This window comes from Poromitra crassiceps, assembly GCF_964638095.1.
Source record: "Poromitra crassiceps genome assembly, chromosome: 22".
Classification (NCBI taxonomy): Eukaryota; Metazoa; Chordata; class Actinopteri; order Beryciformes; family Melamphaidae; genus Poromitra; species Poromitra crassiceps.
Genome location: NC_139647.1, coordinates 16,777,939 through 16,794,209, shown reverse-complemented (window position 1 = coordinate 16,794,209; position 16,271 = coordinate 16,777,939). Strand labels below are relative to the sequence as shown.

Here is a 16,271-nt window from a genome sequence, read left to right as displayed (position 1 = left end):
CTGAATCCTGTCTAGGGTTAGGGTTCCAGGACTAGTCCTATACGTTCCGCACAAGTTCCCCAGGATCCTTGCTGGCGTAGTAGTCACAGTGCAGATCATTGTGTGCTGTTGTGTTTCTTTGCCCCAGCCACAGGCAAACAACAGTAAAAACAGTGTAGTCAGCAGCAGCAGCACCAAAGACAGCAGCATATCATCCTCAGCACCAATGGTACCTCATCTCTACTTGCTTTCTCTCACGTTGCTTTCTGAGCCATCGTTCCCATTGTTTCCATCTTTTATACGTTACGCCCAGTCCCTCCCCCTCCCCCCCCCCCCACCCCGCCCCCATCTGTTTGTGGCACCCCCCCCCCCCCCTACTAACTCCTCCCCCTGTTCTGCACTCCTCCCCCCTCTCTCTCTCTCTTGTCCTTCCACCCTCTGCCTCTTCGCCTTCCCTTTTGAACACAAACGCTGTGATGTCGACAATAAGTCCTGATGACTTTCAAATTGAACAACTGGTTTGTGCCTGTGATCGTCTGTGCTGGCTTATGTTTTACCCAGAATTCCTGTGGGGACACGCACGCACGCACACGCACACACACACGCACACACACACACACACACACACACACACACACACACACACACACACACACACACACAGGGATACGTTTACACAGTGTTCAACGTTGGCAGGTAGACGAATGGCTTTCATTTGGCTGTACAACAGCAGACACTTCAATCAAGTTGTGCGCCGCCTCTCCCGGGCGACTCCTTTGTGTGCCTGGCTGTGTCACCTGGCCGTTTGTGGTGGCTTCTCTTTGAAGTAGTACACCAGGGTTATTGCGATTTTATTGAAACTGGGCCTGGAAAACTCAAAGCTTGTACCACTATACTACCACATCAAAACACTGCCTTTTACTCATCGTTAGGAGAACATGTGAACGAGTACTTCTGGGTAAAACAGGAGCCAGAATGGGCGGGAAACACGGAGATCCCAGTTGTACGAGGATGCAGCCCCTGTGTGAGGCCGTTTACACCTGGCGCTAACATGCGTTTTCTGCCATCCGATTGCAATCGGATCACAGAAAACGCATGTTAGCGCCAGCTGTAAATGGCCTCTTATCTGTAACCGGATTGAGCTCATGTCCGTAACACAGTCGGGATTGAACAAGACTTGCCCCAGAGTTGAAGGATGGCAGCATGCGTCATGTCAACAAAATGGCAACTCATTCAAACAAAGTGACTCCCCTCTCACCAGCTGGCTCAGTGTAACAGTCTGACTCCAAACCTCCCCTCTCACCAGCTGGCTCAGTGTAACAGTCTGACTCCAAACCTCCCCTCTCACCAGCTGGCTCAGTGTAACAGTCTGACTCCAAACCTCCCCTCTCACCAGCTGGCTCAGTGTAACAGTCTGACTCCAAACCTCCCCTCTCACCAGCTGGCTCAGTGTAACAGTCTGACTCCAAACCTCCCCTCTCACCAGCTGGCTCAGTGTAACAGTCTGACTCCAAACCTCCCCTCTCACCAGCTGGCTCAGTGTAACAGTCTGACTCCAAACCACCCCTCTCACCAGCTGGCTCAGTGTAACAGTCTGACTCCAAACCTCCCCTCTCACCAGCTGGCTCAGTGTAACAGTCTGACTCCAAACCTCCCCTCTCACCAGCTGGCTCAGTGTAACAGTCTGACTCCAAACCTCCCCTCTCACCAGCTGGCTCAGTGTAACAGTCGGACTCCAAACCTCCCCTCTCACCAGCTGGCTCAGTGTAACAGTCTGACTCCAAACCTCCCCTCTCACCAGCTGGCTCAGTGTAACAGTCTGACTCCAAACCACCCCTCTCACCAGCTGGCTCAGTGTAACAGTCTGACTCCAAACCTCCCCTCTCACCAGCTGGCTCAGTGTAACAGTCTGGCTCCAAACCACCCCTCTCACCAGCTGGCTCAGTGTAACAGTCTGACTCCAAACCACCCCTCTCACCAGCTGGCTCAGTGTAACAGTCTGACTCCAAACTTCCCCTCTCACCAGCTGGCTCAGTGTAACAGTCTGAGTCCAAACCTCCCCTCTCACCAGCTGGCTCAGTGTAACAGTCTGACTCCAAACCACCCCTCTCACCAGCTGGCTCAGTGTAACAGTCTGACTCCAAACCTCCCCTCTCACCAGCTGGCTCAGTGTAACAGTCTGACTCCAAACCTCCCCTCTCACCAGCTGGCTCAGTGTAACAGTCTGACTCCAAACCTCCCCTCTCACCAGCTGGCTCAGTGTAACAGTCTGACTCCAAACCACCCCTCTCACCAGCTGGCTCAGTGTAACAGTCTGACTCCAAACCTCCCCTCTCACCAGCTGGCTCAGTGTAACAGTCTGACTCCAAACCTCCCCTCTCACCAGCTGGCTCAGTGTAACAGTCTGACTCCAAACCTCCCCTCTCACCAGCTGGCTCAGTGTAACAGTCTGACTCCAAACCTCCCCTCTCACCAGCTGGCTCAGTGTAACAGTCTGACTCCAAACCACCCCTCTCACCAGCTGGCTCAGTGTAACAGTCTGACTCCAAACCTCCCCTCTCACCAGCTGGCTCACTGTAACAGTCTGACTCCAAACCTCCCCTCTCACCAGCTGGCTCAGTGTAACAGTCTGACTCCAAACCACCCCTCCCCATTATTGGACCAGCCAGAGGCACGGGCAGTAATTGATAAACTGTTCAGATACAGTGACTTAGAAATGGAATAAATGTCAATTGGTAAAGTTACAAGAATAAAACCCACAGACCGATTTCTATTCGGACTGAAATGAGTTTGATAGATTCTCTATATTTTCTTTCAAAGTCCAGCTGTGGATGGTCCTTGCAATGCATTCAGTCACCTTAATTCATCTGGATTTCTCCAAATCAATCTGGCAAACTGCTTTCTAGAGACAACGGGGCAAAGCTGAGGGTATGGTGGTTAGCCACAGCCTGCAAAATGCAAATGAACAAAACAGGACAATTACAAACTACCCCAAAAAAAGTCGCTTTCCCCCTGACAAATACTGAGTGTAAATCCCCCTTAATTACATGTCAACACAAGGAGCTGCATTTTCCCATGTGTGTGTGTGTGGGTCTTCTATCCAATGCTGGAGGGGATGACAGGAGGGCTGAGTGTGTGGTGGAGATGACAGGAGGGCTGAGTGTGTGGTGGAGATCACAGGAGTGTGTGGTGGAGATGACAAGAGTGTGTGGTGGGGAGGACAAGAGTGTGTGGTGGGGAAGACAGGAGTGTGTGGTGGAGATGACAGGAGTGTGTGGTGGAGATGACAGGAGTGTGTGGTGGGGATGACAGGAGTGTGTGGTGGGGATGACAGGAGTGCTGAGTGTGTGGTGGGGATGACAGGAGTGTGTGGTGGGGAAGACAGGAGTGTGTGGTGGGGATGACAGGAGTGTGTGGTGGGGATGACAGGAGTGCTGAGTGTGTGGTGGGGATGACAGGAGTGTGTGGTGGGGAAGACAGGAGTGTGTGGTGGGGAAGACAGGAGTGTGTGGTGGGATTGACAGGAGTGTGTGGTGGGGATGACAGGAGGGCTGAGTGTGTGGTGGGGATGACAGGAGTGTGTGGTGGGGATGACAGGAGCGCTGAGTGTGTGGCTGGGCTGCGCCGGTGTATTTCGGGTGGTGGTGGGTGGGTGTTCAGAACAATGCGGCACTCAGCTCCATGGCTGCTTTGCCATGAATGTCTCTGTGGTATTTGTGCTGCAGCAGAGGCTAGGTTGAGGAGGGGGGGAGGTAACCACCCCCTCCCCCAACAACCCCCCCCCCCCCCCCCACACACACACACACACACACACACACACACACACACACACACACACACACACACACACAACCTGCACAGAACCCCCCTCCTCAGTCAAAGCCCCACTGCTGACATGTTCTAGGTGTCCTTTGCATCTTCATGTATCTTAAAGGCCTTCTAAAACAACACCATCAGTTGCTCTCTGTTATTGGATGTAATGGTGAAGCAGACTGACAGTGTGTCTCACCTCCTCCATCACCCAGATCCTCCACAGCCTCTGGACCGTAGCTCGTGTGCTTCGCCTGTGCGTGTTTTGGTGTGCGCACATCCGTCTATATATATGTGTGTGTGTGTAATATATATATGTGTGTGTGTGTGTGTGTGTGTAGTCGTGGAATATGTGGGTACCCCCTGGCATCTCCCCTGGAGCCCCCTCCCCTCCCCCTCCCTTCCCCGCATGGTAAAGTGTCTCCTACCTCCCCCCAGGAAGCCCAGACAACTGTCGTGCACAACCCAGCTGACGGCCCCAAGGTAAGGCGCACCTTTTCCCACCACTAGCCACCAGCCACAACTAATGCTTGCAGGTAACCTGTGGAGGATTTACTCTCAACATACAGCATATATCTCTAAACATACAGTATATATCTCTAAACATACAGTATATATCTCTAAACATACAGTATATATCTCTAAACATACAGCATATATCTCTAAACATACAGTATATATCTCTAAACATACAGTATATATCTCTAAACTCTCTAAACATACAGCATATCTCTAAACATACAGCATATATCTCTAAACATACAATATATATCTCTAAACATACAGTATATATCTCTAAACATACAGTATATATCTCTAAACATACAGCATATCTCTAAACATACAGCATATCTCTAAACATACAGTATATATCTCTAAACATACAGTATATATCTCTAAACATACAGTATATATCTCTAAACATACAGTATATATCTCTAAACTCTCTAAACATACAGTATATATCTCTAAACATACAGCATATCTCTAAACATACAGTATATATCTCTAAACATACAGTATATATCTCTAAACATACAGCATATATCTCTAAACATACAGTATATATCTCTAAACATACAGTATATATCTCTAAACATACAGTATATATCTCTAAACATACAGTATATATCTCTAAACATACAGTATATATCTCTAAACTCTCTAAACATACAGTATATATATCTAAACATACAGTATATATCTCTAAACATACAGTATATATCTCTAAACTCTCTAAACATACAGTATATATCTCTAAACATACAGCATATCTCTAAACATACAGTATATATCTCTAAACATACAGTAAACATACAGCATATCTCTAAACATACAGTATATATCTCTAAACATACAGTATATATCTCTAAACATACAGTATATATCTCTAAACTCTCTAAACATACAGTATATATATCTAAACATACAGTATATATCTCTAAACATACAGTATATATCTCTAAACTCTCTAAACATACAGTATATATCTCTAAACATACAGTATATATCTCTAAACATACAGTATATATCTCTAAACATACAGTATATATCTCTAAACATACAGTATATATCTCTAAACATACAGTATATATCTAAACATACAGTATATATCTCTAAACATACAGTATATATCTCTAAACATACAGTATATATCTCTAAACATACAGTATATATCTCTAAACATACAGTATATATCTCTAAACATACAGTATATATCTCTAAACATACAGTTGAGCTTCCCAACGTCACCATATGTAATGATTCCCCCTCCTGATTACCAGAACAGGGGAATCTATTCAAAGTGGATCAACTCAGCTGCTGTTTGTTTTTATTTCAAATGTATTCAATATTTCATTAATTAATTGTTTTTGTTTGGTTTGCGCTTTTATATATTTTTTAATAATTAAATCATAATTTTATATTTTTTTCTAGGGTCACTCAGTTTGCATCATCCTGACTCGTCTCACGATCACATAGCATCTTTAACAGCAGCATCTTCAAATAGTCACCGCAGCGTTTACTGAAATAGAGCTGACCGCCACGCTGCTTACACTATCAAGTCTCACTAGTCTTCTGCAAGCTCCTACACTAGCCTAAGTCGAGATCTTCAAAGCTCCAAAGCGCGCAAATGCTGTTACGGGATTTCTTTCGATTGGCCCGTAGGCGTCTCACAAAGACGCGGCAAGGAGGACAGTGTGGCACGGCACGCGGCACTTGGATTCCTTCCTTGGATAAGCGCTTACATGTGGTCAAATGTAGTCGCACGCTTTGTTCGCGGCTCGCTGCTGTCCTGGCTGGTTTGTGCTCCTGGGAGGGAGTTGTCCCACCTCTCCATCTGTCCGTCCGGCTGTCTGTGTCTCCAAGTGTCCTGTCCCAAACCCCACCACCACACGTCGTGCGCAGTAAAACAAATGTTATCTCGCTATTTCTCTCTCTCTTCTTCTATCTCTTGTCTCTTGCTCTATCTCTCTCTACCCAATTCTCTCTCTCTCTCTCTCTATCCCCCTCTCTTCTCGACCCCTTCTTCTCCGCAGGGCTCCACAGAGAGCTGTAATAACATGGAAGAGGAGGAGATGAAAGGTAGGAAAGGTACTCGTCCAACTTTCACCTACTCTTGCTTTGCTTCCTTCACTTGATACATATTTTTGATCAGGTACTTTGGCAGCGAGCTCGCTGTGTTGAACTGCAGATCAGACAGAAATATAGTCTCATTGATTTCCTCTCACTCTCTTTGAGATAATCTGCATGCCTTTTGGGTGGGGGTTGTAATGGAAAAATAGTTGAAATGCCTCGTCGATCCATCAATGAGTCGATAATGATCTACAACCAATTAATAAGCAATCAATCAATAATTTACTGTCACGGGGTTTCGGGAAGAACGGTTGTTCACTCTTCTCCCACTGGCACAAGCTTAGATAAGGGTAAGGAAGTGTCGGAAACATGGAACACCTATGAGTCCTGTCGATGGATGCCAGGCAAATGTCTTGACTCACAAAAGGTTGCAAGGTTGATCCCGGGGTCACAGCCACTACACCTATCCTGTTGTTGCCCTTGAGCAAGGCACTGATCGCCTTCCGAGTCAAAACTCTGGACATGAAAACGTCCCGTGTGAAGATGATATTTGTGGTTCTTCTGTTGAGTTCCGCCGTCGCACTTACTCGCTTACCCTGCCAGCCTTGTAGGCATATCTTTCCCACTGGGGCCGTGCGTGCAAAAAAATGGATGCAATCTAGGAATTTTTATGATGGTTTGGATAAAAGCATCCATCAAATGGTGTATATGTATTATGTACTCTAGCTAATATTGTGCTGTCCTGGGATGGAAGCACTTTCATTTCAAGTCCGAGTGGAGAGAAAGGCCTGAGAAATACCCAGAGGATCTGAGGGAGAACCCAAGCCGAATGTGACGGAGAGCAGCTCTAGGTGCGGAGCGGACCGTGATGCACTCCTCTGAAGGGTTCATACAGGGGGGATTCTCTATTCTAGACTGAGCAGATGCCCTCCTCTCTCACCACAAGAGGAGCGTCATCTCACCACGGAGTCATTACGCCCAGGATCCTGTGAGTTTAGCGAGGTGGCACCTGTTCAACTCACCATTGTTTACCATGTGGGTCTCTGGTGTGTGTCTTAAGGCCCTAAGCGGTCCTCCTCAGCACAGGGATGAACCTGTTTAGAAGTGAATGAACTAGGCCAGAGCTCGCTTCACAGAACCAAGTGAATCCTGTTTGTTCAGGGCTGCTCTCCCTGGGTTTAGCAGCACCACATCTCATAGTGGATCATCGCCGACGTGGAATGGAGTTGCGTCTTGTTCCTGCTCTCTCGTCTTGTCTTCCTCTTGCTGGCTCGCTCATTTGGCTTTAAAGACCTTGCACCTCTCCCTGGGTGGAACAGGGCCAGCGTGCTCCTCTAACACACAACAACCAGTTAGGATGAAGCACAGGTTGGTGGCCTGATGTGACAGAAGAAAGTGGACCAAATGTCTCATATTCTCAGAGAAAGCACCTGTGATTCTGTAGCTTTGTGTTTCTATGCATCAAGCTTCTCATAAAGGTGTGAACAACAGAGACAAGTGACAAGCGTAGATAGAGATGACACGCACTTCCTGTTTTCTCCAGTTTGTCTACGAGCGTTCGTTTACTTTCTCACACTCTAGCGTGGTGTCTGACTTGGGTTAGGGTGTGGGTGTGTGTGTGTGCGTGTGCGTGTGTGTGTGTGTGTGTGTGTGTGTGTGTGTGAGTGTGTGTGTGTGTGTGAGTGAGAGAAAGCCCTTTCCCTGGGCATGTTTTCTTCCTGTTTATGTGTCGGCCTGCTATGTTTTAATGCCTAGGTACTATGCGCTGTTTTTGGTGATTTGAAATAGTGCTACAATGTGTAGCAACATGCTCTCACCCTTCACCTGTGTGTGTGTGTGTGTGTGTGTGTGTGTGTGTGTGTGTGTGTGTGTGTGTGTGTGTGTGTGTGTGTGTGTGTGTGTGTGTGTGTCTTGTGGTGGGCCCAGTGGCTGCATGCAGTACTGCTAGTGCAGACAGTGCAGTGGTGTTAAGCCAGTGCAGTACCATTGAGGAACAGATCCAGCAAGCCCCGCCCCCTCCCTGCCCACCACCCACCTGTAAGTTGGCAGCAGCTCTAACTGTCTCCGCTCTGAACTGGCTTTACCTCTGTGTGCTTTCTTCTTACGACCGCTTACAGTCCAACATGGACGCCCGCTTACAGTCCAACATGGACGCCCGCTTACAGTCCAACATGGATGCCCACTCACAGTCCAACATGGACGCCGCTTACAGTCCAACATGGACGCCCACTTACAGTCCAACATGGACGCCCACTTACAGTCCAACATGGACGGCCGCTTACAGGACGCCCGCTTACAGTCCAACATGGACGCCTGCTTACAGTCCAACATGGACGCCCACTTACAGTCCAACATGGACGCCGCTTACAGTCCAACATGGACCAACATTTGGGAATTAAACCCTCTTGCAAAAGAACAATGCTACATTTTGGTGTTGAAAGGGCTCCACATGATTCCAAATAAATATGAGTACATGAGAAATTGCTCCCCCCCCACCCCAATTTACTGCAGTAGCTCCAGACTGTCCCCCTTTGCTGCCATCTACTGGCCTCCACGCTCCACTACAAGCTGCGGTTACTATCTACACTCACTTGTGTTCATCTGTGACTGTGTGTTTGCACATTTCAGTTGTTTTTAAATGTGCACTACCAGTCAGAAGTTTGGACACACCTGGTTGAATATACTAGCTTAATGACATTTCGATCGAAAGGCTTATTATGCTTAAATGCTTGAACTGTATAATAAATAAGAGTGAAGTTGATGCATATGTATGAAATTATTTCCAAAGCCTTTGCCTTTCCATCAAGGCAAAGTGTGGCTACTTGAAATAATTAAAAATATAAGATAGTTTTTATTTAACACTTTTTTAGTCACTGCATAATTCCATTTGAATTTCATATTTCATAGTTATTCATATTTCATAGTTTGTATGTCTCTTTACTATTATTCTAAACTCACCAATAACGAGCAGCACACTCAAGCCCGACGTTCAGCTTAGGTGCAAGGCCAAAACAAATCATAAGCAAAAAAAGACCACGCTGATGAAGGCTAAGAAACGTATCCGTTGTGCTGTCGTCTGTCCCAGATGCTGATTAAAATTTGAAAGGACATTTAGAGTGCTGGCCTGTTCCTTTTTTACTATGATTCTAAAACGTGGAAAATTGTAAAAATCAAGACAAATGCCGTGTCCAAATTTTGATTGGGAGTACATGTGCAGTAAATCGAAATGGCTCATTTCCCATAATCACTTGTATATTCTTTATATATAACCATAACTAGTGTTACATAATGCCACAATTAACAACTTGCCATCACACGTATAGTGTACGTAAGTGCACGTCGAGTATAGAAACATGGAGTGAAGTCTCCAGTATTAACTTTGTGTATACCTGAGCATTAGACTAGTGATGTACTCTACGTGGCCCATCAGGTTGGCTTAAACCATCCTTTTGTTTTGCGGGGGATGGCTTGCCACATGCAGCTGACCCGCAGCAAGAGGCTACTAGCGGCCCCCAAGTCCCCTTGGCTCCTCCCTTGGCTCGGGCCGCTTCAGCTCAAGCACTCTGCCCCGAGCCGGAGCCTCTGCCGCCCCCCGCAGGCGGCGGCGGCAGCCTGCAGCAGAGTAAGTGCCAGCCGGGTTGTACAAAGGCTCGTTACAAATGGCTCCCGGTCGGAACAGTGTGGTGTCTTCTAATTGCTCTTCCTTCTAAGTTCTCCTTCAACTTGTGGGCTGAAGGCTGTGGGGGAGTGGAAGAAACCAAACCTTCTCTTGCTTTGCATTTTGGCTGTGTTTCTCTTGTGAAGATGATGTAAACACACAGCGCTGTATTCAGGCTAGCTGGCTTTTCTGGGTTGACGGAAAAAACGTGATCTATTGGGCCAGCTGCTCAACTTTTGCATAGATCAACAGCCATAAAGCAGGTGGGTTCTGGTCATTCTTCCTCCAGGATCAGGAACTGGACTCTTTCCTCTCCTCAGAGTGTGTGCATGCACTTTGGACATCATCTGGTGTGCCGTGCCGTGCCGTGCCGTGCCGTGTACTTGAACATTTCCTCACTTTGATGCCTCCTTCTGTTCATTTCCGGCCTTTGCGTGTGATTGGGTGCCTTTTCCCCTCAGATGCAGGCAGCATTCTTATTAACTATGTTGCAGTGGGTTTTCATTGGTGCGTGTGTGTGTGTGCGTGTGCGTGCGTGCGTGCGTGTGTGTGTGTGTGCGTGTGTGTGTGTGTGTGCGTGTGTGTGTGTGTGTGTGTGTGTGTGCTCTCAGTCAATGATGTCTGAAGTTGTGTCAGTTCAGTAATGTTCTCTTGGTTTGAAGTCATTTGTTAAAGACATTTTAGGATCCAGTCGCGAAGGGATAGACAGAAATAGTTGTGTGTGTGTGTGTGTGTGTGTGTGTGTGTGTGTGTATACAGTATTTGTGTAAGAGTGGGGCATATATTGACTTGAAAGTTCACTTTTACGGGAGGCAGTGCTTATGTGATGAACCTATTTCAAATGTCAGAGGTTCCAGCCACCCCTGAGCTAAAGCTATATACTGTAGGTAGTAAGTCTATATATATAAAGCTAAAGCTAAAGCTAAAGTCTAGGTGAAGCATGGAGTGGTTTGCATGTTCAACCGCCATCTCTGAGTTTGACGCCATCTTTAATAAATCTCTCTGTCTCTCTTTCTCTCTCTCTCTCTCTCTCTCTCTCTGTGTCTCTCTCTGTCTCTCTCTCTCTCTCTGTCTCTCTCTGTATCTCTCTCTGTCTCTCTCTCTCTGTCTGTGTGTCTCTCTCTGTCTCTCTCTCTCTCTCTCTCATTTCCAGCCCGTAAACAAGAGATCATAAAGATTACAGAGCAGCTGATCGAAGCCATCAACAACGGGGATTTTGAGGCTTACACGTAAGTTTGCACGTACAGCTTCAGCAATAAATGCACTGTTTTAATGATCTCTTAACGTGTACACATCTGTTGCTGTGATTGACAGGTGGGTCAAAACTCGAATCGCAAGTTCGTGCCGTATATTCGCATCGCTCTTGATGTGTAAGGACCTTAACAGTCCATTTGTGTTTGTGTTGTTCTCTGTGACAGGAGAATCTGTGACCCGGGCCTGACGTCTTTTGAGCCGGAGGCTCTGGGAAACCTGGTGGAAGGCATGGACTTCCACAAGTTCTACTTTGAAAACTGTAAGCGGCTCGCTGTGTTTTGTACTCGAACAGAAACACACCGTCATCTGTCTCACTATACTCTTTTCCTCTTGAATACAATCCCACAGACGTATACTCTTCTAGTCACCCCGTCACCGATGAGTGCAGTCTGAATGAACAGTCGTGCAATTATCAATCTAGCCGAGCTGCACTTTGCTCAATGATGAAAGAATAACACGTGAACTCCTCGCTGTCAGCTGAGAAGAAGTGGGCTGGTGACTGCACACGTATCGGAAGGAAGCATGGTGCTAGTCTACAACTCTTCCCAGATCGGCAGAGGGGGCGGAGACACGGGACAGCTTGGCGGGGGGATTGGCAAATTACAATTGGGGAGAAAATGGGGCGGGCGCACACACACACACACATTATCAGCCCAAATCACAAAGTGGTCCCATCCCCGCTAATTGAATCACAATTAGTCCAAATGAAATGATGTCGACTGTTTCAGTGTTGTCAGATTTGAGAAGTGGCCACGCCCACTCGCCACTTCTTGAGGAAAAGACATCAATGTGGAGCCAGTTGAGCCATCCAGCTGTTGAATCGATATTATATTTTATATATTATATAGTATTATATTTCTGATATACAGTATCTCCCTCGTCCACAGTGTTGAGTAAAAACAGCAAGCCGGTCCACACCACCATCCTCAACCCCCACGTGCACCTGATCGGCGAGGACGCCGCCTGCATCGCCTACATCCGCCTGACGCAGTACATGGACAGCCAGGGCCGGCCGCGGTCCTGCCAGAGCGAGGAGACGCGCGTGTGGCACCGCCGGGACACCAAATGGCTCAACGTGCACTTCCACTGCTCGGGGGCGCCGGCTGCACCTCTGCAGTGAACCGCCGACCCCAGGCCCAGGTACTACTTTATGACCCAGGCCCAGGTACTACCTTATGACCCCAGGCCCAGGTACTACTTTATGACCCCAGCCCCAGGTACTACTTTATGACCCAGGCCCAGGTACTACTTTATGACCCCAGGCCCAGGTACTACTTTATGACCCCAGGCCCAGGTACTACTTTATGACCCAGGCCCAGGTACTACTTTATGACCCAGGCCCAGGTACTACTTTATGACCCAGGCCCAGGTACTACTTTATGACCCCAGGCCCAGGTACTACTTTATGACCCCAGGCCCAGGTACTACTTTATGACCCCAGGCCCAGGTACTACTTTATGACCCAGGCCCAGGTACTACTTTATGACCCAGGCCCAGGTACTACTTTATGACCCAGGCCCAGGTACTACTTTATGTATTCATAAGACTGAACAGACAACAGGGTTATAGTTTAGATCAACAGCCAACTTAGTAAGAACATTTTGGGCCCATAAATGTAGCCAATGAGACGAGCCGGGCCGGGCTCAGACAGAACGGGCTCGGTCGGGCTTGTGTTTTTGGCTCTGGTGTTCAGCTTGTTGATGCATCATGTGACAGCACTCGCAGCAGTCATCTCAAACGAGCCTATTTTCAGGCAAATGGAGGGGGGGGATTAACACAGGGTCATAAACAGGGTCACAGACAGAATATATCTGTCCCATTTATTTATGTATTTATTTTATATTATTGTGATAAAGTTTGCATATTGCAGCATGTAGAGACAGCTCACGCACTAACCAATGCGTCCTTCCTTTCTCAGCTTTGCCTGAATTCTAAAGCTGTTTGGAGCATTTATTCTCCGCGGTCGGATTGGTGCCTGGAACCTGGCAACCGGGATGAGGCCGCTTGGAAAGTTGTCAAAACACAAGGGAGAAATATATATATATATCACAATTTGGAAACAAATAAAAATAAGTCTATTTGAAAAGCCGACTGACTGACGGACCACACCGACCAACACCAATCCAGTCCAACCCTAGCTAGACGTTGGGGGGGGGGGCGACTGATTGCAGTAGCCCCGCCCCTTCCTGCAGATGGTTGCATGCTTCTGATGGCTACACACGGGTGATGCTGTCCTGGTCCTTCTCTCCCATGGCCCATCCCACCCCCTCTTTGTTTTGCCCGCCGTCTGGAAAAGTATTAACATGTAAAAAATATATATATATAATAAAAAAAATAAAAATAAAGGAACTTTACACTTCACACACGCATAGGATTGGGGCGTTAATTGAAGAGAATTTTGATTTATTTGGGGTTGGGGGTTAGTTTTGTGTTCTTCAGAGAACATAACTTTAATTTTAGAAGTACTGTTTGTTCCTTTGGTTTGCAGTTAACAGGTAGTCTATATATGGGTAGGGGTGTTTTTTTTTTGGGGGGGGGGATTGTAAGGAGCACAACTAGTCATTACCTAATATCAGAATTAAAGGCACCAAAGTGTCGACTGTAAACATCTGTTGACATCTGACAATGTTGTCATGTATTAAACCTTTGATTGATTGGGGGAGAGGGACAGGCGTTACTGAAGGGACCTTTTTTTCCTTTTTTTTTTGGTTTGTAGTATTCTGGTGTGTTATTGTTGAGCTCTTCGTTTTTATCCCGGATTATGTATTTTAAAGTATTTTGCGTTGAAAATGATACTTTTTAAACCGTGGGGGACTTTATTTAATAGAACTGTGTATACATAGATATTTATATAGGAGACAAGGGGAAGCGATGCTACTTTCAGGGTTTAGGGAGGGGAGTTCAGCGCGAGTGTGTGGGTGTATGGCTCTATGCTTTTTCTTTTCTTTCCTTCTCTGCTTTGAGGTCCCAAGGTGTAAATACACACACACACACACACACACACACACACACACACACACACACACACACACACACACACACACACACACACACACACACACACACACACACACACACACACACACACACACACACACACTCCAGGTCCCTGTGCTGCAGGCAGAGGGGTTGAATCGTGAGCTTTTAGATGCACCGTCCAGGCCGGCCTATCCTGAAGTTGCAGAAGGCCTCCATCCCTCCATCGCCCGTCCATCAATGCTCTGCTTTGAACACTAGAGGGCACTATCTGTCAATGCCTTCTCTCACTCCCCTACTGTCTCATTTCTAAACTACCTACTCTGAAAGCATGGACCCACTCTCGCGCCAATCTTTTTTTTTTGTCGTTTCTTTGTTTTGTATTTTTGATGGAAGCATGTTTGTATTTGGATTTAAGAAAGACAACTATCTAAATGGCCTGGACTGTTTTTGCACAGAAACTTGAGACTCGATGCTGTTGCGTTCGCTCTTCTCCTGACGGAGTGAACCTTTCTGCAACTTCAGGTTAAGCTCACCCACTCTTCTTCATCCTTTCACCCTACCTCCTCCTCTCTCCTTCCTCACCACCTACTTTCTACATTTGTTACTATTGTGACCTCCGCTAACCAGCCCCGTTACTGTCTTACTATCACCGCTATGATGATGATGATGAACATGATGATGATGATGATGTCACCCTTATGCCTGTCTCGTGTTCTGATTGTGTTCTTCAAATGTGTATATTGTCCGTCTTGGCTTGCTGTACTTCTGTGTGAAGTCCTGGCACTTAAAAAAAAAGCATGTTAAAAAGAGAATGCAGCTAAGGTGGAGGAGGGACTTGTGACTTGCTGGCCAGGGATTGGACGAGATGGAACGAGGAAGTGGGCTGGCTTCGAGGGCTTAATTGGGGACCCGCGCTGATGGCAATCAATGGATTCGGTCCCTTTTGTCACGGTTTCTGTTGTAAATGTTGGAGTTGTTAGTATCGTAGTGTTGATGTTGATGATTATGGCTGATATGAGTTGTTTATTTTAGTCATTTTAGCCGGACCTATAAGACAATATGGGGCGATAAAAGGAATGAGGCTACGGCTGCCACAGCCTTTTTTTTTTTTTACTGTGCCCATTATCCCCTTACTCTATACACACACACACACACACACACACACACACACACACACACACACACACACACACACACACACACACACACACACACAGAGAGTGGAACATGCAGACAGATGAACACACACAACAACTCAGTTACAAATTGTATTGGAATGCACACCACCATATAAGCACATTATAAGCGCTCAAACATTCTCCCTTTAAAGAGGAAAAAACATATCTCTGTGTCAGCGGTTAAACTTTGGAACACTTTTTTTCACTGTCGTAGAAATGTGTGCGCGTGTGAGAATTTGTACCACCAGATGGGGTAGGTGAGGCTTGCTCTCTATGCCGACTCTGTCTGTGCTACGCCGCCCCATAGCAACTCATGTACTGTTGAGGCTATTATTGCTGGTGGGCAACCCAGATGAGAACATCTCCTGGATGATCACATTATGTCCAAGTTTGTACACTGACAGAAAGACAAAATCTTTGCATCTAATATTGTGAGTCATATGTGAGCCCCGCCCTGCTGTATCAACCGCCTGTGCTTTTGAGTGCTGTGACATATCTGACTTGTCATCAAACTGTGTCCCCCCCCCCCTCACTTTTGCACCATGATGACACGTTGTGAAAGCAGTCCTGAAACTATGTGATGTTTTTTTTTATGGTTCCGAGTAGTTCTATTTGTGCTGTGGGCACCGGCCTGTCCATCTTCTGTTCACGCCACCTAGTGGACAAGATGCTTTCGTTCATTGTGTGCGCTTGGCTTGCTCACACAATCATGGGGATGTTCAAATGAAAGAGTACAATGCAGTTTACTTCAACTCCACAACACGTTCGATCAAAGGGAAGATAATCACATGTGACTGTTTAGTCAGTGGCCACAATGTATTTTGGACAGTTGGGTCAAG

At 46.8% G+C, this 16,271-nt stretch overlaps 1 protein-coding gene across 7 annotated transcripts in view; it reads left to right on the top strand.

Moving 5' to 3' along the window:
- The window catches only part of LOC310796253 (calcium/calmodulin-dependent protein kinase type II subunit gamma), an 81,524-nt gene extending 67,795 nt beyond the window's left edge, over positions 1-13,729 (top strand). Inside the window, exons 14-22 of one of the 7 annotated variants that reach the window (XM_083658403.1) lie at positions 128-208; positions 4,228-4,272; positions 6,327-6,372; positions 8,290-8,400; positions 9,845-9,985; positions 11,175-11,250; positions 11,440-11,534; positions 12,163-12,415; positions 13,194-13,729. In XM_083658403.1, coding sequence (XP_083514529.1) covers positions 128-208; positions 4,228-4,272; positions 6,327-6,372; positions 8,290-8,400; positions 9,845-9,985; positions 11,175-11,250; positions 11,440-11,534; positions 12,163-12,395 — 828 coding nt within the window. In that variant the 3' untranslated portion in view covers positions 12,396-12,415; positions 13,194-13,729. Of the gene's footprint in view, positions 1-127; positions 209-4,227; positions 4,273-6,326; positions 6,382-8,289; positions 8,401-9,844; positions 9,986-11,174; positions 11,251-11,439; positions 11,535-12,162; positions 12,416-13,193 lie in introns of all 7 variants that reach the window. The other 6 variants (XM_083658402.1, XM_083658405.1, XM_083658404.1 and 3 more) reach the window with 6 other exon arrangements.
- The last annotated feature ends 2,542 nt before the right edge of the window (positions 13,730-16,271 follow it).